The sequence below is a fragment of the Ammodytes marinus genome (assembly GCF_949987685.1).
Source record: "Ammodytes marinus genome assembly, chromosome: 2".
Taxonomy (NCBI): domain Eukaryota; kingdom Metazoa; phylum Chordata; class Actinopteri; order Uranoscopiformes; family Ammodytidae; genus Ammodytes; species Ammodytes marinus.
In genome coordinates this window covers 25,324,247-25,347,403 of record NC_137231.1, presented here as the reverse complement: position 1 = coordinate 25,347,403, position 23,157 = coordinate 25,324,247, and the positions used below count along the sequence as shown (strand labels likewise).

At 40.1% G+C, this 23,157-nt stretch overlaps 1 protein-coding gene across 1 annotated transcript; it reads right to left on the bottom strand.

Annotated features, from left to right (window-relative positions):
* Nucleotides 1–241: 241 nt before the first annotated feature.
* itga2.2 (integrin, alpha 2 (CD49B, alpha 2 subunit of VLA-2 receptor), tandem duplicate 2) lies at nt 242–23,157 on the bottom strand. The gene is made up of 30 exons (XM_080037464.1): nt 23,034–23,157; nt 21,638–21,761; nt 19,228–19,337; nt 16,709–16,800; nt 13,039–13,153; nt 12,491–12,618; nt 12,199–12,347; nt 11,780–11,930; nt 11,166–11,331; nt 10,631–10,704; nt 9,581–9,719; nt 7,979–8,124; nt 7,718–7,861; nt 7,402–7,599; nt 7,129–7,259; nt 6,868–7,031; nt 6,587–6,738; nt 6,354–6,464; nt 5,925–6,010; nt 4,552–4,693; nt 4,314–4,400; nt 4,146–4,222; nt 3,974–4,057; nt 3,766–3,868; nt 3,559–3,669; nt 3,043–3,153; nt 2,554–2,667; nt 2,335–2,424; nt 1,866–1,982; nt 242–1,445 (listed from the first exon to the last, which is right to left on the bottom strand). Exons 1-30 carry the CDS (start codon nt 23,149–23,151, stop codon nt 1,356–1,358), a joined length of 3,624 nt encoding a protein of 1,207 aa, XP_079893590.1. The 5' UTR covers nt 23,152–23,157; the 3' UTR covers nt 242–1,355.

Sequence of the window (23,157 nt, the reverse complement as noted above, 5' to 3'; positions counted from 1 at the left end):
GAAATGTGACAGGAAACTAAGTAAGTTTGAGGGAAAACTTCCATTTTACTGTTAAGAAGTGGTCCAAGTACGATGGCTTTGCTTTTGTAAAGGTGCACCAGTGAGAAAGGAGACGAGTGAGACACAAGACAACAGAGGACAAAGGAACAATAACAACAATATTAACAATATTAAAATGGGTAATGATCATGTATTAACTGATAGTGGTATGAAAAGTTCAAGTCATCAACACTGCCACAAGAAGATAATAAACAGTACCAATGTGTCGTCCTTTACCCTGCTGCCATCTTGTGGTTAACCTGTGCCAATACATTTATATTCTGCAGGGGTAACGTTGATCCAACTCCTCAGACATAGGGACAGATAGGGGGGTAATAAAGGGACCTGATTGTTGCTTTTGGTTGCCACCATGCACCATCTAAGATGCCTTTCTGATTATGACACTTTAGTTCTGGAGTCAATGGTATTTGCACACGAGAAGTGCAGCTCATTGTGTCCTTTTACCCTACAGATAAACCATATCAAATGTGAAATAAGTGGTCAACTTAATCTGAAACTGTTTTGATGATCAATTTAATGGTTCAGACAAAAAACTGTTGAACATTTGCTGTGATAGGAATTTTTGAAAACAATTCTCTGAAATTAAAAGTCAAAACCATGAATCGATAACTTTTTTCAATTATCAAAACAATGGTCAGTTTCAGACTTAAACAATATGCTAGTTAAATATTCATACCTGTTGTGCCAATAGTGGTAAACAAAAAGACTCAGTATATTCAATACAAATAGTCAAAACAAATCATCAAGAACAATAACAACAACATAAGTAGCTTCTCCATGGGACAATGCTGGCCCTAATATGTTCACATGTAAAACCCAATAAAAAAGGTCATATTTTTATCTTACAGTATGTACAGTACAAACACAATGAAACAATAGAAGTGACAGATTTCACTCTTTGTGGGATAAGTATTGTGTCCCGTTATCAATAATTTTACTGCAGGTGAAGTCCTGAGAGCCAGGATGGCAGCAGTTGAATCTGCTGGCATCTAACGCCTTAAATAAACATTGTATTGTCTGTCACTAAAACATTTATACAAAGTGCATAAAACCAAACGGTCATAGTACAGTCCACAAAACTCAAAAATAAAGACGTATAACAACATTCTTCTGTAAAATGGACAGAAGTTCAAATCTGAGTAATCCACAACAAAAACAAAACAAAAACAAATCCCATCTTCCAGTGATTGAGCTGTTAGTCCATTTGCACTTTCCAAGAACCAGTGACAAGTACCAATATCCACACTGGACAACAATCCAGAGAAGAACTACGGCTGCAGGTTTTCCTCTTTAGTTCACAGCACTTCATTGTCGGGCGCGTGGCTCTGCCCGTCCTCGTCAGCCTCCTTCAGAAGCTGCTGGTACTTTCTTTTGAAAAACCCAAACTACAGAAGCAAACACATTGAGTTCAGACACATTTCTAGTATCAGTTATAATACATTTACGAAGAAAAACTGAACGGAAAAACTGAATCAATAAAATGTTTGCAACCATGTCTTTTTTTGTAAAAATATATCAATGATGCAATAATTTAATACATTTATATTGCCTGTGTTTATTCTATCCATAAGTACTGTCAATAAACTGCATTCAGCGGCACAGCAAATTGCTGATACATTGTCATTTGGACCTAGAAACATAAAGCTACGCCTTTCTATGAAAATACTGATCAAATGTATTCTCCTTCCTACCCTTTGCAGAGGTGAAATGCTCATGTTTTCAGACAGATACCAATTGGGAATGCCAAAGATAAATACCTTATACACTGATATTTCTCTTAATGTTATAATCAGACGGACATTTACCTTCCACAGCAGGCCAATAGCCAGAGCCAACAGCAGAAGTCCGCCAATGACGCTGCCGACTATCACTCCCACTGGAACCTCACCTTTCTCTCCAGGTTTACTGATGGTCACCACCACCTGGGCAGCAGGAAGGCAAGAGATTTCATTACATAGTCCGTCTCACTTAGATATGGCATGATTAACAAAAAACAAACACCCCAAACTATGTCCTCTGAATTTGATTTGAAAAAGAAAAAACATGAGAAATGTCAGACCTCCGTTGCAAGAGCGATTCAAATAATTTTTGGTAGTTTAGAATATACCCTTTACACACCGAATATGCTGAAAAAATACAATGTACTCATGAATCACAATAAGTGTTTAAAATAAACTGGAATTTCCAATGGTTCCAAGTTTCAAATAAAATGTATCTCTTCATCCAATTTCTTTACGTGAAGCACCAAAACAAAACACTGAAATGGGATCTTACCGGTAGGTGTTTCACGCCGATAACAAGCAGATCTGGGTTGGGTGTCTCAACGTCAACATTGGCAGTCAGCTTCACGTCCTGATAGGTGGCCTTTTATGACAGAGGTATACAAATGAGAGCTCTGAAAGCATTGGCAGGGATTCTCTTATCAGTAACATAAAGAAAACTGATGGTAAAACAGACAAAATCAAGCAGTATTGTACAATTGAATATTTTTACCGAAATAAAAGTGCCACTCCAGATCCTTGTTTTTACTTCTACAATGTAGTCCTGCTTCAGTTCAGTGTCTTTGACGATGCATTTTATAATCTTGCATTTTGCAGTTTTGCAGTTCTGCCAGTTAAAAAAGGAAACAACATTAACACAAAGAAATCCGCAAACAACACCAACAAATTACTTATCATAATATATATTGTGTTTTGGATATTAGTTAACTATATGACACATGAAACATCCAATTCTAAATAACATCTGTGTATGCACTTTGGTGCTTTACATTTCATTGAAGTATCATGCGTCAAATCACAAATACATGAGAATATGATCACTTTTGCGCAAAAAATAAATAAATCATTGTGTTATTAAATGATGTGCGCTTTTAGATCTGTGCCTTACTTACGACTCCAAAAAGGAAAACACTACATGAGAAACACGTAAGAAAGTTAGCATTATAAAGAGAAAAACTTTCAAAGAAAGAAAGTGGCTGACCAGTTCTTTAGTGCCTCTGAGGTTTTCCTCAGAGAAGGACACTTTGTGGCTTTCCACGCCGATCTTCAGGGGATCAACCAGGCTGCTGGAATCACAGGCAACTGCTCCTCCCTACAGGCGGGGACGCTTCAGGTTATTTATAATTTAAGAAATACAAATATTTACAGTCTTTGGAGCAGTTTTGTAACCAACCAAAGTGAGTGCTTGTATTTAACTCTGCATATACATACTGTACAAATGTATACCTTTTATCTCATCCTCACACTTTCTGATTATTTCCAGGTTAACCTAAAAATACTAGAACTTAACTACTAGACTTTTGGTTAAATAAAGGTAAAATTAAAATTAAAATTAAATCAGTTTTTTTCAATGTGTTCTTGGACTTTTAGAAACCCCCTGTATTTATAGAGTTGTTTGAAAGTCTGTAATGTTTCAATTGCACAAACTCTAAATTGCAGAATGGGTGTCCTCTTGGACAACAAACGTTTTAAAAGTAGCTGGTTACTGAGTACTCACTTCTTTTGTGTCCACACTGGTAATATAGATGAGCTGGTTTCCTCCATTGCTGGTCATTGGCAGAGCAATGGTCAGATACAAGAGGCTGATAGGGACGCTACCTGTGGAAACCTTTGAATACATTTTTTTTTTAATGAATATTATTTTAAATAAATATGATGAGAATTAAGATGCTGATGCTTTCAAAGACAGATTCATTTATTGCACCTTCACTGTAAAGTTAAACAGTGGGCCGATGTCATCTAGACTTTTCACCGTCGTTATCACTGGCAGGGTGGCTTCTGCCACGTAGAAATTGATATTCGACTCACTATGACGAAAAAATGTAATTGTATTTACCATCATCACATTTCAATCTGTAAAATGTCAACACTGTACGATTAAAATTATAAACAAAATAAGGCCAAAGTATCACCTTGATAAAATGACCCCTGCATCATATAGAACAGGAATAGAAAAGTCCACTTTGTTGTCTGCGGGTCTCTCCTCTTTACCGTCGCTGTAAAGAAAAACGGTACAGAACATCATAACATGTAAAAAAAGATTCACAATTTGTAATTCAATTTCTGATGAACTAATTCACGCACCTCTTGGCCTCAAATTTCACCTCGGCTAGGTTTTGCAGCTGATTAAGATTGTAATCAAAATTGATTTGAAATTGAATCTGTAATGAAACAACACAGCATTTTTGCATTACTTACTTTAACTTGTCAAACAAAGACTTTTGAAATGGATTTTGTTTTCTTTACACTTACCTCTTGGTCTTTTTTTAACGCTGGGTATCCCACTTGGCAGATGACAATTTCTGTTTGTGGTGTTGAGGTGCATTTGACTCCCTCCGTCTGTAAATGTAAATGAATAGTTCAGAATAGGACTATGTCGCTTTATTACACTGACATCTGCTTACACAGTCCATATTAGGAAGAACATATTATTTTTTCACATTATCCTCATACCAAGATAAACAGCTATCTTCTAGCCTTTTTTACTCACAGGAGGAAAGACAGAGGAGTAGAAGAGGTTGCTGGAGAACGTGGCCAAGACCTGGGAGTTGTATGCGTTTTCCTTTTTGTTCTTCACAACAACTTGAAATGACAGCCCTCGGTTATTAGGCCCGACATGGAAGGGAGCTGAGCTGAGACACAAGAGCTCAGATTACTCTACTCTGCATCCACATGTGTTAAAGGGACATAATCACAGCGTGAGTGTTCTCTAATTGACTAGATATTTCACTAAAAGACGGGATTGTTCGTTGGTCTTTCTCTCTCTACCTTCACATCTATAAATACAGGAGGAGACGTACAGCACCTAACACTGAAGATACATAAATGAACACTTTTGTTTTTAAATCCACCTTAAAATGCACAATAAGGTCTTTATTTAGGAATAAATCGCATGGGCTTCCTCAAAATAAGAAAGCAACGCATACAGCCAAGTCTGCAAAAATTTAAAGTATAGCAGCTGCATGTGATCAAATAAGTTTGAATGTGGGACAATTATTTTAAAACAATTTGTATTGACTCTGTACAGTCTTAAATCCGTTTCGCCCAAACTTTGCACATTGTTTTCCAAACTCTAATACATAATAAGTCCAACCCAACCCTTTAATAGGGCTATGCAGTTTGCACTATAAAGTGAAAAACTCTCATTTGTGCAGCTATTAACAATTAAAATGGACTTGTAAAACAGAGAAAAAGGAAAATGGTGCAATGTTTGTTAGAAGTTACTGGGGCATAGCATTTTGCTAAAGTTGGTCCAACCTTTACACAATTCCTTCTTTTCTATAAATGGGTTCACTACTAAGTTCTGGCTTTGACATTTTTACACTTCATGATTTTAGCCCTGTTGGAAAAATACATGTAGGTGCAGGCCAGTATGTCTGTTCAGCACAGCCTCCAGGGTTTTTTCTAGAGGGGCGTTTTCATAGTACTGTTTACAAATGTGAACTCTGAATATGCACCATGTTGTAGCATGACAGCAACAATATGTGATAAAAGCAGATCATTTATTATTATTAAATGATTAAATATGAATGTCTTCTGTAAGATTGTAGTCGATTATAATAAGAAGCTGGTTGAGAAAAGTATCTTTAAGTGTCTTTAAGACAATGCATTTTCCCCCTTTTCAAAAATGACTCACAGTTAAGAATCAGAGTCAGACCAGCCCAAGCTTGTTCTGTAAAACACAGTATTTTTTTTTAAACTTCAACAATAAATTAGTCAGAACTACATTCTCTATCCTTGGGCTATCTTCACACATCAACTGAAATCATGAAACAGAGCATATCGTATCATGTATAGACTATGTGTGTTATGTAACGCAAGGACAGCAATTTTGACATGTTACATCAGGTCTGTGATTCTCACCTGGACGCCTTTGTGTCTGTCTTTACACTCAGCACCAGATCACTCAAACACACGTCATCAGAGCCACAATCTTTTGTGAATGGAATCTGTAACAACAACAGAGCAGAACATTCGACACATGGTGCTGCTTAAATACGGCAAGGTCTGTATTTAAAAAAAAGTCTAAGCTCTCCTATATTCTCTATAGATTTGGAAAAAACATTACTTCCCCGTTGGATGAACTCAGGATTGTTGTGAAATCACATATTGTGTAAGTCTGTGAACTTGTGTGACTCGCACACCATGTAATTTTAAATGACTGTACAAACACCTACACAAAAAAACAAGCACATCTGAAATCTTCACCTAATTTCCTGTTGATCCGTGAAGATGAAAAGCTCCCAAAAAAAGGGAACAGACATTGAGAAATATAATGTGCCGCACACTTACAAAGAACTCCCATGCACTCAAAGAAGACTTGTCCAGGACAGGGTTAACATCTGGATTCTGCTGCTGGATTTCTACTTTCAGACTGAGGGAATTGACAAAGTCTGGTGTATCCTGTTGAAGAAAGCACATCACAATCAAATCAGGAGATCATTTTCAAAATACTTTGTGACTATTTTGAAAAATAACAATAATGTGAAGTCATATTTCTTGAACAGACTATTTCCATACATTACCTGAACATAAACCTGGAAGTCTTGACACAGGGACGTAGATGAGATTTTTGCCTTTCCTGTGAGCAAGCGTTCATCGTTCTTCGTGAACAGTCCTCTCGACGTCACTCGTGAAGCCTGTAAGTCAGCGTCCAGAGTCAACGTGTAGGATATATCTAAGAGGTGAAAATAGTCCATCTTCTCGTCAAATTCTTGGCAATAGAGTGAATAAGCATATTTCACAAAATGTTGAACTTTTTCTTTAATTAACAGGAATCTACATATTCTCAGGTAATCTTATTTACCGATGGGTCCAACGGGGTTCTTTGGCCTGAAGGCAGCAGTGAAACAAAGGCTGGTTTGGAAACATTGGAGCTTGCGTCCTTTAATGTCACAGGGTTTGTTGACAATGTTGATTTTATCCGGTTTGAAAGAAGCTTGAGTTGTGACGGACGCAACACCTCTGGACCTAAGAAAACCAAGTGCAGTTTTTTATTATTATTACCAGCCTCTTTAACTGAACTTGATGAACTTGATTCTCACAAATTGTGATGGTCTTAGCTTACCAGAGCTGAACAACTTTGCCGTATGCACCAACGGAGATGTCGGGGAGTGTGTCATCATTCAGATCTGTGTAACTATCTAGGGACCTTCCAAAATACTGCAACTGAGGATCCAGTTTGGAGCCAGAGATTTTCTGAAAAAGATCAATGAACAACGATGATACAATACATAACAGTCACAAAATGAATATAGCTCCAAATGCACAGGCCAACCAACCAAAACTAAAAGCAATATTTGTCAGTCAGCTATCAACCCTAAAAGCGTTTCCTCCGTACCTGTGAGAACTCTTTGTTTAACGTCTTCTTCTCCCCGTTGTAGATGTAGATGGCACCTTTTCCTTTGTCTTCTAGCGGCGCTCCAACCACAACATCATTATAACCGTCCTGGTCCAGGTCAGGAATAACAGAGATGGCCATCCCAAAACGTGCATTCTCCTCTGGACCACTGAGGTATCCCTGCTCGTTCAGTATACCCTTCAAATGATGAGACGCTAAAAGTTATGTGGCTGTTGGAGATAGATGTCAATAGCTTACAAGTCCTTTAAACTTAAGACCACAACATGTTTCAACAAACAAAAGTGCCATTCATTACCCTGGTGACGGTGAAGAGGTAAACCCTTCCTTGTTCTTTCTTCATATCGCTCATGAACATGGGCGCACCAACCAGCAGGAGGTCTGTCCCCCCGTCTCTGTCTACGTCCAGGGAGCACAGGACGCTTCCAAAGTATGATCCAATCTGGGAACAACAATTGCCAGCTGTTAACTGATTGTAAGGGATGCTAACATGCTACATGTGTCTGTGCATTCGGTACCTGGGCAGGAACGTGAATACCACACCCTCTAATGTTAGTACCTGTTTGCCTCTTTCTGAATCTATGATAGTAAATTTCTTCTCGGCGTTAATGGTGTAGACAATCACTTGTCCAGAGTGGTTGGATCGAGGCGCACCGGCCACAAAGTATTCTGTAGACCCGTCCCTCAGTGTGGTGACGGAGTAACCTGCAAATAACCACAAATAACTCATTTATTCACTGACATCTGTATATGGGACATCTTCTTACTTAGACATCGGGGTTATGTAACCAAGCACATTTAAAGTGCAATGTTGAATTGTATGTACTTATCTTTAGTATTTCCAATGTATTCTTCATTTACATGTACTATTCTTAAAATGTATTTGTATGATCAAATCACCTGGCTGATTAGACCTCCAGTGAGGCATACAAGAATTTCATCTTATGCATTTGAATCAACAAATGCATGAGGGTGAGAAATCTAATTATGCAGCATGAGTGACTGTCGGACTGCAGGGTCTTTAAGGTGGTACATGCATAATACAGTATGATGCTTTATTATCGACTACTCAACCAAACAATGAGAAGAAGTTAGAATTGGCTCTGCTCTACAAGATACAAACATTAAAGCACTGCATCAGTTGTAAATAATAATAATAATAATAATATTTAAAAAAAAACAATGACACGCTCCAATAAGCATAACCAGTACTTTTTAACATATGTATATAAGTCTACTAACGTTATATTAAGAATGCAGGACTTTTGAATGGTATCATACTAAATTCACTCCTAATATTGTTCCTTTAACATGATAAGTAAATATACTGAATACTTTTTTCACCACTGTACTTAAACCACTCTCTGTAACACAGTGTCATCCTTTCATAAGGAAATTGCTGCACAAATGCAAACAACCCATACTGTCCCAACACATATTTTAAGTTAACTTTAAGGTTTGAAGATGCACCATATTTATCCTAACAAGAGGCAATCACGGATATCCACTTGTGTGTAAATAATGAAATATATCATGACAGAAAAAGGGGTATGGTGTGGATGTGTATTTTTATTTTTATTTTTTTAACCTTTATTCATACAGGTATATCCCATTGAGTCCGAAGACTCTTTTTCAAGGGAGACCTGTTCCCATTCCCACGTTACCATTCACACACCAATAGCAGGCTAACTATCGACATTCACACGTATGCATTTGGTCAATTTAAACTTACAGCAAATGTGCACAATCAGATGAGGCCGCCGATTCATGTCTAAATATGGTTTTATGAGTGCACATGAAGCACAAAATGCCTTTAACCCAGTAGCATCTAATGCATGGTAAGATGAATGTTTCTATACAAGACTCAGTATAAATAATGCAAACATTTCTCCAAACTTCTCAGAATTGTTACTACAATGAATGAGGTGGTCAGTTGATGGGTTCGGTGGTTAGCTGGCCTTGAACATGATCATTACACATAACAGCTCCAACTCAGAAACAACAAAGACATTAACCACACCCGTAGAGTTTTGTTAAGAGGACCTCCACTATGGCAGCCAAAGCAAGGCAGCTGCAGTCCTTAGCTGAAGTGCATACTATTTTAAACGTTATTACCATCAAAACGTATAGTAAAGTAAGGGAAACAAATGCGGCAGCTGACCTAGCAATGAGCTGTGGTTTCTGTCTTGAAGCGTTTCCTCAAAGGCTGAGGAAGGCAGAATGTCTACTCTGGAGCCTTTTTGATGGACGACTGTCCCGCTCCAACCGTAGGCCCCCACTGCTCCCAGCATCATCACATCCTGAAAGCACCCAGGTCAAACACCAGTCAACAGACGCCATAGAAATACTACTGTACATCACAGCATGTAGGTTACAGGCCGAGCAGCTTGAAACAACCCACATATTTTCAGTTTCAAAAGGTTCTCAACAGTTATGGGAATCACAAAGGGCATTCGGTGTGAGAAGAGAACACTAAATGTGGTTAAAAAACAGGGTTGAAATGCGGTCAGACTTGTGAGAAGTTTGCAGTTTCCTCTTTCCTTTCTGTGAGACTGCTGCGTTGGTACAGCAGGAGGGCTGCTGCGAAGGGGTTCTGTGACCAGCTCTTTTGTCACTTCAAACCATCGTCACAAATAATGCTCAACAGTGGTTGGTTATTATCACATCTTTTCATAGCTAGGATTGCAGAAAGTTTGATCTCTACAAAACACATTAGTGTTTTGTAGAGATCAAACACTAATGTGTCAGTGGTTTTACCGCTGTGCTCCACATAACACAGTGTGATGTGATGTGGGACAGAGTAACAACAGATATAAAAATGAAGAGTAGTCTGGCAAAAATATGTGCTGGCTCAACATCAATTGCAATATGCTGCTGTGATAACTGTGTGTATTTGTAAAATTATTTCTCAAAGAAATACAAAGTCTTCTGAAAAGTCTTCAACCAGGACTTTACAACAAGGGTACAGTATTGCACAACCCATCTCTAGTGTTTTGTCAAAGTCTCAGCAAGGGACAAGCAATTGCAAATGATCTTAGGCTATAAATGATGTCGTGTGTTGCATTGGTTCATGCTACACACTATGTCCCTATGCAAATAAACCCCTTAAATGTTTTAGCAAGTCTGACAATAAAAAGCCCTATTATTTTGATAACCACTTATTAACAATTGATATGAATGTTTTAGAGGTGTACAAGGCAGCATTCTGTACCTGTTGGCTGGAATAGTGAGCGCTGAATCCCACTTGGGACATCTCCATCTTAAAGTTGTCGCCTTTTCCAGTACCTTGTTGGAACAGAGCATGAAAAAACAGAGGTGTAGATAGAGAATCAGTCAAAGTGCAAGATGTGTTCAAGGAAACACATTTTCCCTTGATCTCTCTCGGGATCTTCAGGCATGTTGTGACTGACATTTCATTTTCATTTGTTTCATTTAACCTTTATTTATACTTATGAGATCATTGAGGGGTGACCCTCATTTACAATGACGTGGGGTCGAACAAATGCAGAGCAAAAACAACAACACAAACACAATGTGCAATGCAAATACATCAACTACACAACAGGCTGATAAAGAGCTAAAACCATTGAAAAATGTAGACAGCGATATAGAATGGCTGCAATTAAAATGATGTGCGTGAAACTACAATATAACCGGAAACAGTAACAGGTAGAGACTTGATAAGGTTATTTGGAAAGAGTTTACAAATGAACATGTGGCATCACGTACAAATCAATAATATGCACCTTCTATGTTGAAAATGCGGTTCCCCAGTGTTCCAGCAATGGTGGAGAGGGCCGCCTCTTCCGACACATTAAAGAAGTACTTCTCTGAGGGAGAACTGGCGATGGATTTGATTTCTTTTATCAGGTTCGTTGTGTCTTTATTTTCTCTGTTGTAATAACCCAGGACCTAGGGATAAAGAGGAAAGGCCATACGTTTTAGGATAGCAAATAGGAAAAAAAGAGGCAAAGCTCATAACACCTCGAAACATCGAATTGAATGCTATGCAATCAGCAGACAGTGCATTCACATTTACAACTATAGATCAATACAATATGACAAAAAAAAACTATAAGCAATAAAAAGATATAGAAGAAAAATGTCCAAATCATTTACTTCAGCTATACATCTGGTTCCATCTTCTTTTGCATGCAAAGACACTGGAGCAGTTCCCCAAGGAAGTCTTGTATAAAAGATTATGGTATGTTGTTAAAGCACCAGTGACGATAAATAACATGCCGCTTTGAAATGCAGAACCCTTCAAAGAAAACCAATGATGTAGGTTCTATTGGTAAGCAAAACATTTTGTAAAACGCCACGATGACACGAATAGAGCAAGCAGCAGACCATCACTTACAGCGATACCAAAGCGGATGATGCCTTGTTTCTCACAATCTCCGATGAACGCATCTCTGAAAGAACTGTCATGAGACTCGCCATCAGTGACGACCACCATCACCTTGGCAGCACCTCGGCGAGCGCCGTTAGCTTGGTCGAAACCAAACTGCCTGAAGAGAGCAGACACAGTGGACTCTTTAAAGTTACTGTTTGAGTAAAAAAAGTACTGTTTTATCACAAGATCTGACAAGAAAATTGTCAGATGTTAAAAAGATTTAAATAATTATTCAATTTGTATCAGGTAATATACATAAACAGATAAATACACAGAGAGACAGAGCAACAAATAAATGTGTTTTATAAGAATAACAAAAAAACAAAAAGTTAATAAATAAACTCAAACATATGCATAAAAGGCAGATATAGTACAGCACTAACCTGGCATATTGGATCGCATGGAAGGTATTGGTTGAAGTACCGTACTTTTGTACGATTCTGGATGCTGCTTGCATCACCTCAGCTTTGGTTTTATACTGGTTCAGTTTGAATTCAAACCTGGGGTCATTACCATACTGAATGACGCTGACCTTGCATAATAATAAAAAAAAAAAGGTGAACAAAAACAACACAGAAAGCTGTCAGTAACGACCACAAGACAATTTTTTAATGAACTCAAGAACCTGTGTCATCTCCTACAAGCCCTGTAATGGCTAATGAAACATAATGTCACCTGTGCGTTTTTGGGCCCGATGTCGAGCGACGGTAAAAATTTCCCAAGGAAATGGGTGATTGGCTCCCAAGGATAAATGCTGTTGGAGCCGTCCAAAACAATCACAATGTCCATAGGCCCTCCGCATGCTGGAAATATCATGAGGCATACAGTTAAATGATGACACCAGTCTGAGTGAGGTTCTTGTATTGTAGTTATCTGTAAGTTAGAACTTTTTGGTTTGTTGAAATGACTCCTTATGTGGTTCTGAACACAATAGACACCTTCTTGTTGGTGCGTTCAAAAAGCTCCGACATTCAAGAGTTGAGAGTAGAAAAGCAGAGAAATCCTAAACTTTGTAAATTGCACCTAGACATTGGAGATAATAAATCACACTTGGCAATGTCTTGTGTTGATAGTCTATAATTGGCTAAACAGACCTTTACATGGAATGACATAACATGATGACCGACTAAGTGTCACTGTGTTGGATTATAGTAAAACCTGTATTGAAAGGTAAACACATCTCAAAACATCCATTGATCACATAAAAAGATGACAGGTCTTACTCTGGAGGGCAGGAGAGAAGGCAGCTTGAGGCTTAAAAAGGGGGGTCATTTTTGCACATATGCCTGGGTAGAAGTCCTGATTGCCGCAATTCTGTCCCCAAAGAGGACCGCACATCTGTATCAGGGGAACACAGAAGAAGAGAATGGGCTCAATGGTTAGGTTGTGAACTCCTTTAAAAGCTACCAGTAAGCTCTTAGGTCTGAGTTCAATAGTCGATTAGTTTGTTGTTAATGGACTTAAATCTATAGTGCATAACTTCTGTTGCCCCAATGAGAAATTCTGAGTAATTACAACAACACTGTCGGCGCATCTTCTTGAAGTAAGCCTTCGATGATCGCACATGGATTGTACACCTTCTGCTGTTTGTCCAGGTTTTTTCTTAGCAGTAGAATCAACAACTGAAACATTTCTTGGGATTTTTCTGAGCTCTTGCACCAGTGTCAGGGGTTGACACCAGTTTGTAAACGGTGTCATACTGAGAAATACAGAGAGTTTTGTGGAGCTGATAGGCTTAGTCAACTTTGTGTCAACTAGTCGGCATTGGCTTTAATGTAACCGACATTCAAATATATGAAAAAATTAGGCACTCTAGCTTTGTGTATCTGCAAAATAATTCCTTGACGCCACCTCCGAGCTCCCAGGGATGGTGTTTCTTCAGCGCTGTGCATCAGGATTTTTTTTCATGCAGTGTTTCTTTTTTGTTTTGCCTTATGTACTAACAAAAAGGCCAGGCAGTTCTTCCTGCTGCAGCAATCAATTAACCACAGACACGGACACACTTCCTTCCACCTAAAAATAACATGTAATGTACATTTGTAATGACTTGACTGGTTCATGTCACGCTGCTAAGTCAAGAGGCTCATCTTATATTTCTGACAGCAATTGAAGGTTGTGTTGTTTTTTATATATAAAAAAAATATATATACACTCAACAAAAATATAAACGCAACACTTTTGTTTTTGCTCCCATTTTTCATGAGATGGACTTAAAGATCTAAAATTCATTCCAGATACACAATATTACCATTTCTCTCAAACATTGTTCACAAATCTGTCTAAATGTGTGATAGTGAGCACTTCTGCTTTGCTGAGATAATCCATCCCACCTCACAGGTGTGCCACATCAAGATGCTGATCTGACATCATGATTAGTGCACAGGTGTGCCTTAGACTGTCCACAATAAAAGGCCACTCTGAAATGTGCATTTTTTTGCTTTATTGGGGGTCCGGGGACTCAGAACCAGTCAGTATCTGGTGTGACCACCATTTGCCTCATGCAGTGCAACACATCTTCTTCGCATAGAGTTTATCAGATTGTCAATTGTGGCCTGTGGAATGTTGGTCCACTCCTCTTCAATGGCTGTGCGAAGTTGCTGGATATTAGTGGGAAGTGGTGCACGCTGTCATATATGCCGGTCAAGCACATCCCAAACATGCTCAATGGGTGACATGTCCGGTGAGTATGCTGGCCATGCAAGAACTGGGACATTTTCAGCTTCCAAGAATTGTGTACAGATCCTTGCAACATGGGGCCGTGCATTATCTTGCTGAAACGTGAGGTGATGTTCATGGATGTATGGCACAACAATGGGCCTCAGGATCTCATCACGGTATCTCTGTGCATTCAAAATGCCATCAATAAAATGCACCTGTGTTCTTCGTCCATAACAGATGCCTGCCCATACCATAACCCCACCACCACCATGGGCCACTCGATCCACAACATTGACATCAGCAAAGCGCTCACCCACACGACGCCACACACGCTGTCTGCCATCTGCCCTGAACAATGTAAACCGAGATTCATCCGTGAAGAGAACACCTCTCCAACGTGCCAGACGCCATCGAATGTGAGCATTTGCCCACTCAAGTCTGTTACGGCGACGAGCTGGAGTCAGGTCAAGACCCCGATGAGGACGACGAGCATGCAGTTGAGCTTCCCTGAGACGGTTTCTGACAGTTTGTGCAGAAATTGTTTGGTTATGCAAACCAATTGTTTCAGCAGCTGTCTCAGTGGTTGGTCTCAGACGATCTTGGAGGTGAACCTGCTGGATGTGGAGGTCCTGGGCTGGTGTGGTTACACGTGGTCTGCGGTTGTGAGGCCGGTTGGATGTACTGCCATATTCTCTGAAACGCCTTTGGAGACGGCTTATGGTGGAGAAATGAAAATTCAATGCACGAGCAACAGATCTGGTTGACATTCCTGCTGTCAGCATGCCAATTGCACGCTCCCTCAATGCTTGTGGCATCTGTGGCATTTTGCTGTGAGACAAAACTGCACATTTCAGGGTGGCCTTTTATTGTGGACAGTCTAAGGCACACCTGTGCACTAATCATGATGTCAGATCAGCATCTTGATGTGGCACACCTGTGAGGTGGGATGGATTATCTCAGCAAAGCAGAAGTGCTCACTATCACACATTTAGACAGATTTGTGAACAATGTTTGAGAGAAATGGTAATATTGTGTATCTGGAATGAATTTTAGATCTTTAAGTCCATCTCATGAAAAATGGGAGCAAAAACAAAAGTGTTGCGTTTATATTTTTGTTGAGTGTATATTAGGGCTGTCAAATTAACGCGTTCATTTCGATTAATTAATCACAGAAAAATTAACGCGATTAAAAAAATTAACGCAGATTAATCGCACTTCTATATTACCCTTTGACCCGGTGCAAAAGAGGTGAGATGATAGCGGAGCTGCACCTGTATCTTGCGGACACGGCCTGCACGAGATTAAAGAGTAAAGAAAGAAGCAGGGGAAAGGGGCCGAGGGCAAATAAGCATGAAGGTAGGAATACGTTTTATGTTATTCTCGCAGTGTCTGTGCATTATTGATTTAGTGGGTGCCTAATTAACCATGTAGGTTCAAAACAGTAGGCCTATCTCTCAATCTTCCTCGTGTCTCACTTTTGTTTGCTAGTTGCGATCGTCTCAACGGAACACCCGCGGCATGTTCATAATATATTTAATGTCAACTTATAATAAATAGCAACGGTTTGATTGCAAACTCTGAAGGTTTTGTGTGTGTGTGTGTGTTTGGGGGGGGCACCCTGACCAGCCCACCTTAGGGCACCCAAAAGCCTAGCAGCGGCCCTGCACCCGCCCCCTCTCACTCTTCCTAGCATATGCCTGTCTTTTTTCCTCCTTTGTGTGTGTGTGTGTGTGTGTGCGTCCTTTAGACTGCTTGTTTTTTTGTGTTTTTTTTCTTTCGGCGCTAGTAGTTCCTTAATATATTTAATGTAGAAGCCTGGCTGAGGGGAGGAGACAGAAGTTACGAGAGACGGAGAGAGAGAGAGAGAGAGACGAACGGTAGCCTATAGGCCTACAGTTGTTTATAAACAGGCATAAAAGTGTCATATAAGTGTGCGATTAATTTAGATCAATTAATCACAGAGCCTGTAATTAATTAGATTAATTTTTTTAATCGCTTGACAGCCCTAATATATATATATATATGAATAGTCCCTCAAATCAAGCATAATACATGTGTAGAGACAGAGGTGAAATTGGCCAGAGAGGGGAAGACATGCGGAGAACTGACCCGGGCGGGATTCGAACCCGGGCCTGCTGCGGGGCCTGGGCCCGGGGGGGGGGGGGGGGGGGGACACACACACCCTTACCACTGTCCATCTTTTGTGTCAAAACACACGCACACAGACACACTCACCATCAAACCATTGTCTGCAGTCATCCGGGTAAGAGTCAAACCCAGGCACATGTTGCTGTCAAGGTTTTTTACATCTGGAATATTAACAGAATCTGTGGATAGAGAAGAAGGGAGTAAAATAATAATAATAATAATTGATTGGATTTATATAGCGCTTTTTTCCCTTAGGACTCAAAGCGCTCACAGGGTTCCAGGTTCAATTCGTTCACACACAGTCATATCGGTGGTGGTAAACTACGAGAGTAGCCACAGCTGCCCTGGGGCAGACTGACGGAAGCGTGGCTGCCATTCAGCGCCTACGGCCCCTCCGACCACCACCTCAAACATACAGCAATCATACAAATTCACACAAGGCAAGGTGGGTGAAGTGTCTTGCCCAAGGACACAACAACCATGACACAGGCGGCCGGGCAGGGATTGAACCGCCAACCCTTGGATCGTTGGCCAACCCGCTTAACCACCTGAGCCACAGTCGCCCCAAAAAAATAAAAATAACAATTAGCTTTAAGTGTGAATACATTTTGCGCTACATTTCAAACCCAGCCAAATGTCTGGAGGAATACAGGCGGATTAAGATGACACAACTCTTCAGTTCATATTAATGAAATTAATTTTAAAGGCCCTGGCAACCCAAATCCACTAAATCCTTGTAACTATGTTATTTGGGGAGTAAAATGAATGTTAATATGTATATGAAAGGTTTTAGGAATAGCTGCCAACCCCCGCAAACATATACTTCCATGTCAGTTGGTCGAGCATTTGAAAAATCCTGATTCGAATGTCGCATGACAAGCCGTTTTCACACGCATCTCCACTCCAACATACATTGGACTTCTCGTTAGAAAATTTCAAATTCGAATTTTGGCTTGGAGTTTTGTTTTCACACGTCACGCGATTCTTAAAGACTATTAAAACAATTCTATGCCATCTCTCTGGTGCCGCGCAAGTGATACAGACTGTCTCTTTGCGCCTGAGCCTACACTCAAAGCCCCGTCTGAGCGAAGCAGCGCGCACCCCGTGAAACACTGTGATGGTGACGTTCACAGTGAGCCCTCGCCGAGCCGCCGTGCAGAAAAACTATGTGGTTTAAGACTAAATGATCACCGGGGATTCCTGCACGTTAACGTTGTAGAGGGGACATGCTTTCACGAGCCGATTGCATGTCCCGAGCCCTGATACACAGAGACATGTCTCCTAACTGACTGCGCCGATACATGCCTCTGACACGTCGACTCACAACATAATGAGTCGAGGCTTTGAATTCAGTGCTGGGGATGTGGGGCCATTTCACGTGCCTCTTTTTCCTCTCGTCACTTCGTTCTCTATCCAAGCGCACACACCTCTGTCCGGCCGCATCTGAGTGCGCAGCCAGTGCTCCACCCGAAAAAATAAAAAACAAGTTGGACACAAGCCCTGAAGCTGAATGATCGCTGTAACGGTCAGTCCATAACTGGACGCTGAATATTAGACCCCGAATATAAAACGACCCGACTTTTTACGACCTATTCCCAGGGGGAAACCCCTTCTTATAATCGGCCCAATACGGCATGTGTCACCGCTGCATGTAACAATATTGCATTGGTGATGCATTTTTTTTTAATCAATGTTGCGAGTTATTATTTAAGTGCAGGCAGAGCTTCTTTTTTGTCAGCACTCCCTTCTGAGAATATGTTTCCGCGGCTATGCCTGTAGCGTACTTCAACAGCGGGTCTCCACACTGTTGAACCGTATATCGCATCAGCTCACGTGATGAGAAACATAATCAGACTCCGTTTTCTCTCTCTCTCTATTCCCACTCCTATCCACAGAAAAATCTGATTTTAAAAATGCATATGCCTAAAATAAGATAGGGGATTTTTTGCAAGTTAAATGGGAAATAAACTAATAAGAGATAGTCTAACAGCCTAAATATGAGACAGAGATATTTTTATATATTTTCATTGTGACACAGACACCTGTTTCAATTAAATAGGTTGCGGTTGTGGTGGGGAAAAAATAGCATACAACTAGCCTAATTGCAAAGCTAGCCTATATAGGTTACTTTCTAGCAGGATGCAAGTGATTCTGAGCTGCGCTCTCAGCTGTGCCAAAGCATTCACCGTTGCTAGGGAAACTAGCTACCGTCGCAGCCCGTGCAGCAGTGTGAACTGCCAGTCAGGCTCATTGAGCATTTGCAACATTTTCAAGTTTGCGTTTCGTTGTGTGGTGAATCTTTGGTCTGAACTGGGCTAAACCTGCTCAGCACCGTGAGTGAGAGAACGTTCCCTTACAGAACGTTATTGACCACGCCCACACCGCCCTGCAAAATGTTCTAGACAGCAAAAAAGCAGTTTTTTAGACGAAATTTTATAATATTTATGAAAATACATTTTTAATTGGATAACTGTAAACAGCTTGTAGAGAAACACAATATTAATGTCATATATTTAGGTCTCTGGGTTGCCAGGGCCTTTAAGTACATGGCTAATGTTTGTTAGAAAAGATCAAAGGTTAAACAGAAAAAGAACACCAAACCTTACCTTGAAGATTGAGCTTGTCACATCTGTTATTGGATCCCGAGACTGGACACTTGTAAACATCCCCCATCCTATTATTATTTAAACCACTCCACGGAGCACCAACCAGGAGCCTACAGAAAACAACAAAACTCATCTCTTCATAAACATAAGAGTTATCACTGAATTTGTGTCTACAGAGCATGACCAGCTTAACACACAGTAATTGAATGAAACTCCTTTCATATAGTATTTGACACGAAAAATGGTAGAACTATTTTAAATTATTTTTTTCAAGATCTAGAATTATTTCACTACTTAAAGCATTTGTTAAAATGATGAGAACCAAACTATAATCTGGGCCAATTGTAACGAACCCCATACAAAATATACATAAACATCAGTGTGTCTCAATTTAGCAGTAAGCTTGTTCTAAGCAAGTGCTAACAGGTCAGTTAAGTCATTCCTCTAACTTCCTTTGAATCCAGAAGTTGACAGGAGATATCCAGTCCAAACATGCTTCCTCACAACATTCAGATGCTGCTTGCTAATGTTGAGGATCTTACGTTAGATTCAAACATCAAAATCAAAATACAGAACCACAGAGTAATAGAAATATTTCGCAATACTGCTTTCAAAGTGATGCAAACTTCTACCCCATCTTAATTTTCTCACAGTGTCAAGAAGGCACACAAAGTGGGTAACACTATTGTTCTTGTAGTAAGTAAGAGGGCAGGAAACAGGATGTGTCAATGTTGCTTTCTCATGGATATTTACAGTACGAGGAATACAGTCATAGACACACTGCCCCCACATATGCAAACGGGACACTCCTCCAGACAGTGATTTAACCTTAGAGATTCTGACTCAGAGTGTAGTGTACAAACATCCAGACATCAATGACATGTTAAGTTACTGTTTAACTTAATGTTACAAATGAGTGGGTCAAGATGTGAGAGGATGATTAAAACTTGGCAGGATTGTTTGTTTCACACAAGCGGCTTGTACCAGCTCGGACAGCACTGAGCATTTAGTGTTGGTTATGACTGTAGTTTTCAGGAATGTAACCAGCATGGCCTTATCAGATTCAACAATTGAAATCAACATCAACTTGTCACAAGAGCTAGCCTGATAAGAAAAAAATATTATGAATATGACATATACTGTATCTAATAGCTTGTGACAGTCTAAAAGACAGGGGTTCGAGGACTTTTATTGTTATTTTTGTTTGGGAAAATCTTGTTGAAAACTAGACTTGGCGTCTATAAAGCCATGATAGTTGATCTGTGAGGCAATCCTTAGGCACATTGGTGTCCAGTAAATGCCTATAAACCACACATGTCGACCTCATAGTGGTGCAAGAGAAAAAGCCAGGGGGATAAATATCTGCACAAAATGCTAGTAGTTGCTTGAGTATTTAAATCTGGACCAAAGTGGTGGACTGAGCAGCCCACAAAAAAACTGACATTGCAATCCCTAAAGCTATGGAACTAGCATGGCTAAACACTCTCAAACCTAGAAATACATTGAGGAAAGAAAGTCAAAATGTTCAATAAAAAACTAAATGACAAAGCTGAACTGAGTTCAAAAGAAGGGATTTTTTATTATTATAATTATTATTATTTCTATTTTAAAAAACTGATCTCTAATTCAGTATTTGGCGTACTTTGGTATACTGGCTATAATGGTGGTACAGAACTGTGACAGTGTGTAGAGTTGTTGACATGCCAACAAATACCAGACATTGCTGCAATCCAGGTGCTTTAGAGCAACAGGCCTTCATTTGCAGAATAGATACTTCTAGGATGATTCTACACGGTGTGACGCGACACAAATGCACTTATCAGTTCATAGATTGAGAAATATCACAGTTTGTGAACATCAACTAATTGCACAGACTGGAGATCTCAACCGTTTTTGGGATTAGGCACAAGGATATATTTGTTATGCACACAACAGTTTGAAACCACATCGACCAGGATCACTGGTTGAGGCACTCTGTTGAGCCTAGGATTCAGCCTATTATGGCTTGTGCTTGTTTCTGCAAAAGTGGCACACTGTGTGTCTGCACTTTGTTAAATCTAGAGTAAACTGCTCCACGTGATATATACAGTCTGTATACACTCGGGGGATGTCATTATCTTTCTTGCTTTTATTGCTACGTCTAAGACGTTGCAGGTAAATATTAACAAAATGAATGATTAACTGGACACCATTGGAGAGCTGGAGCACCTGGACAGGACACATTTTGTGATGGAAGCATGGAACATATATGTACTAGAGTTCTTATAGAGCACATACTTACGAGAGTAAAACATTTTACAACCAACAGTTAGCAGTAGGTCTACAGGTAAGTTGTTCACACTGGGGGTAACTTTAGCTAAGAAAATGACTTTCCTTTCATTGAATGCTAAAGTGATGACAGAATTCATACCATTTGCCTTCATAGTTTGTCGCTTGTTGGACTGTGTAGCCAAACTCTGCCGCCACTGGTCCGCTGAAAATCTTGGCACCTGCAGTGCCGACGTTGAAGGATTGTGAGTGCCAGATTCTGTCAGCTGGTGGGGGAGAAAAATTAGATTGCATGACAGCAACACTGACCGTTTATATAATACTTTGTATTTGGAGGCGCCTTTCAAGACTCAAGGTCGCCTTGAAGCACCTCTACATCACAGCATCTCTTTACTGGTTATAAAGACCCTGCCAAAGCAGGTACCTACACTACCCATTCTATTTTTACAGTATCACGTTGCATTGTGGTATTTGTGCATTTATAAGTTGAAAACTTAATTGTTATCATGTTTCTGTTGATCAGATTGAGGTCATCCTTACTTCCTCTCCTGAGTGGTTTGTGTGGCTGAATCATGTACATTTTAAAAACCACCCCAGCTTGACTCATGGCAGCAGGGCCACCCACTGAAAAAAAGCTTCACAACACATGAAGGGCATTGTATTCATGGTCCCGGAAAGAAACAGGGTATTTCTCCACTGACACAATCCACCTTTAAGTACAGCCTTCTAAAAGCCCTCATGACTTGGAATTTGCCTATCTACGAGTGAGTCTTCCTGGTGTATCAGACCCACAAGCCCATACAGGCAGAGCTAAGCTCCCAGCCTGCCTGCCCCTCAATCAGCAGTCAGAGGAATGTGCAGCATGGGGGTACTGGATTTAGGAGACCTTTACTAGCACAGTCTCCTGGCACGCCTTGTTTACCTGCAACACATAGTAGCACTTTGCCTTCTCTATGAGCTCTGCATTCCACAACATAATAATATTTCCATTCAGTTTAGAAATGTGCATACAAGAGAATAATCAAAAGTGTCAGGCTGTATGAGTGCTGCTGCTGCTGGAAAGCTTCCAGAGGTTATGGAGCAGACATCAAAGCAGCGCAAATAATCTGACTTTTCTTCACTTTTACGCACGGCTAAACAAACCAACCCGCTCTCAAATCACCCACAAGGGTAGAATGTGGATTATGCATTTGAAATAAGAGGGAGAAATGTGCAGGATGAAGTGAAATGTTGTTCAAAACAAAAGCATTTCCAGGCAGATTCAATCAGCGGAAGGGAGTGCGTGGTGAGTTTACACGCCTCTTGTTACTTTTCAGATGTGTATGAAAACATTAAACAACCAGATTTATATAGCGACGAACAGATAAAGCGCATTTAATGTAGACGCCCGAATAATACACCTTACCGAGTCGAACCTTTTGAAAACGATGTGAATCATGCGCTACTCGTGGCGAGAATTATTCAATCTGTTTGCTCTATGGGTGAGATACTTGTGAAAAATAAATAAAAAAAGGTCCAAAAACAAGTTCGGTACTTACCAATGACTGCTATAGTGAAGAAGATATTCGCCCAGAAGAACTCCATCGTCCTCTTTATTCCATTTGAATGAGGTGATGAAAAGTAGCCGCTGCACTTGTCAAAGTTGTGGCTCCGCATCGCTGA

Bases quoted from the DNA above. Each gene is read 5' to 3' on its own strand.
- itga2.2 (XM_080037464.1), bottom strand. From the start codon at position 23,151: ATGCGGAGCCACAACTTTGACAAGTGCAGCGGCTACTTTTCATCACCT. The intron at 7,260-7,401 runs GTACGGAGGAAA...GATCTTTTTCAG, and splicing joins TAAACAAAGAGTTCTCACAG to AAAATCTCTGGCTCCAAACT. The intron at 3,670-3,765 runs GTGCAATAAATG...ATGTATTCAAAG, and splicing joins TGTTTAACTTTACAGTGAAG to GTTTCCACAGGTAGCGTCCC.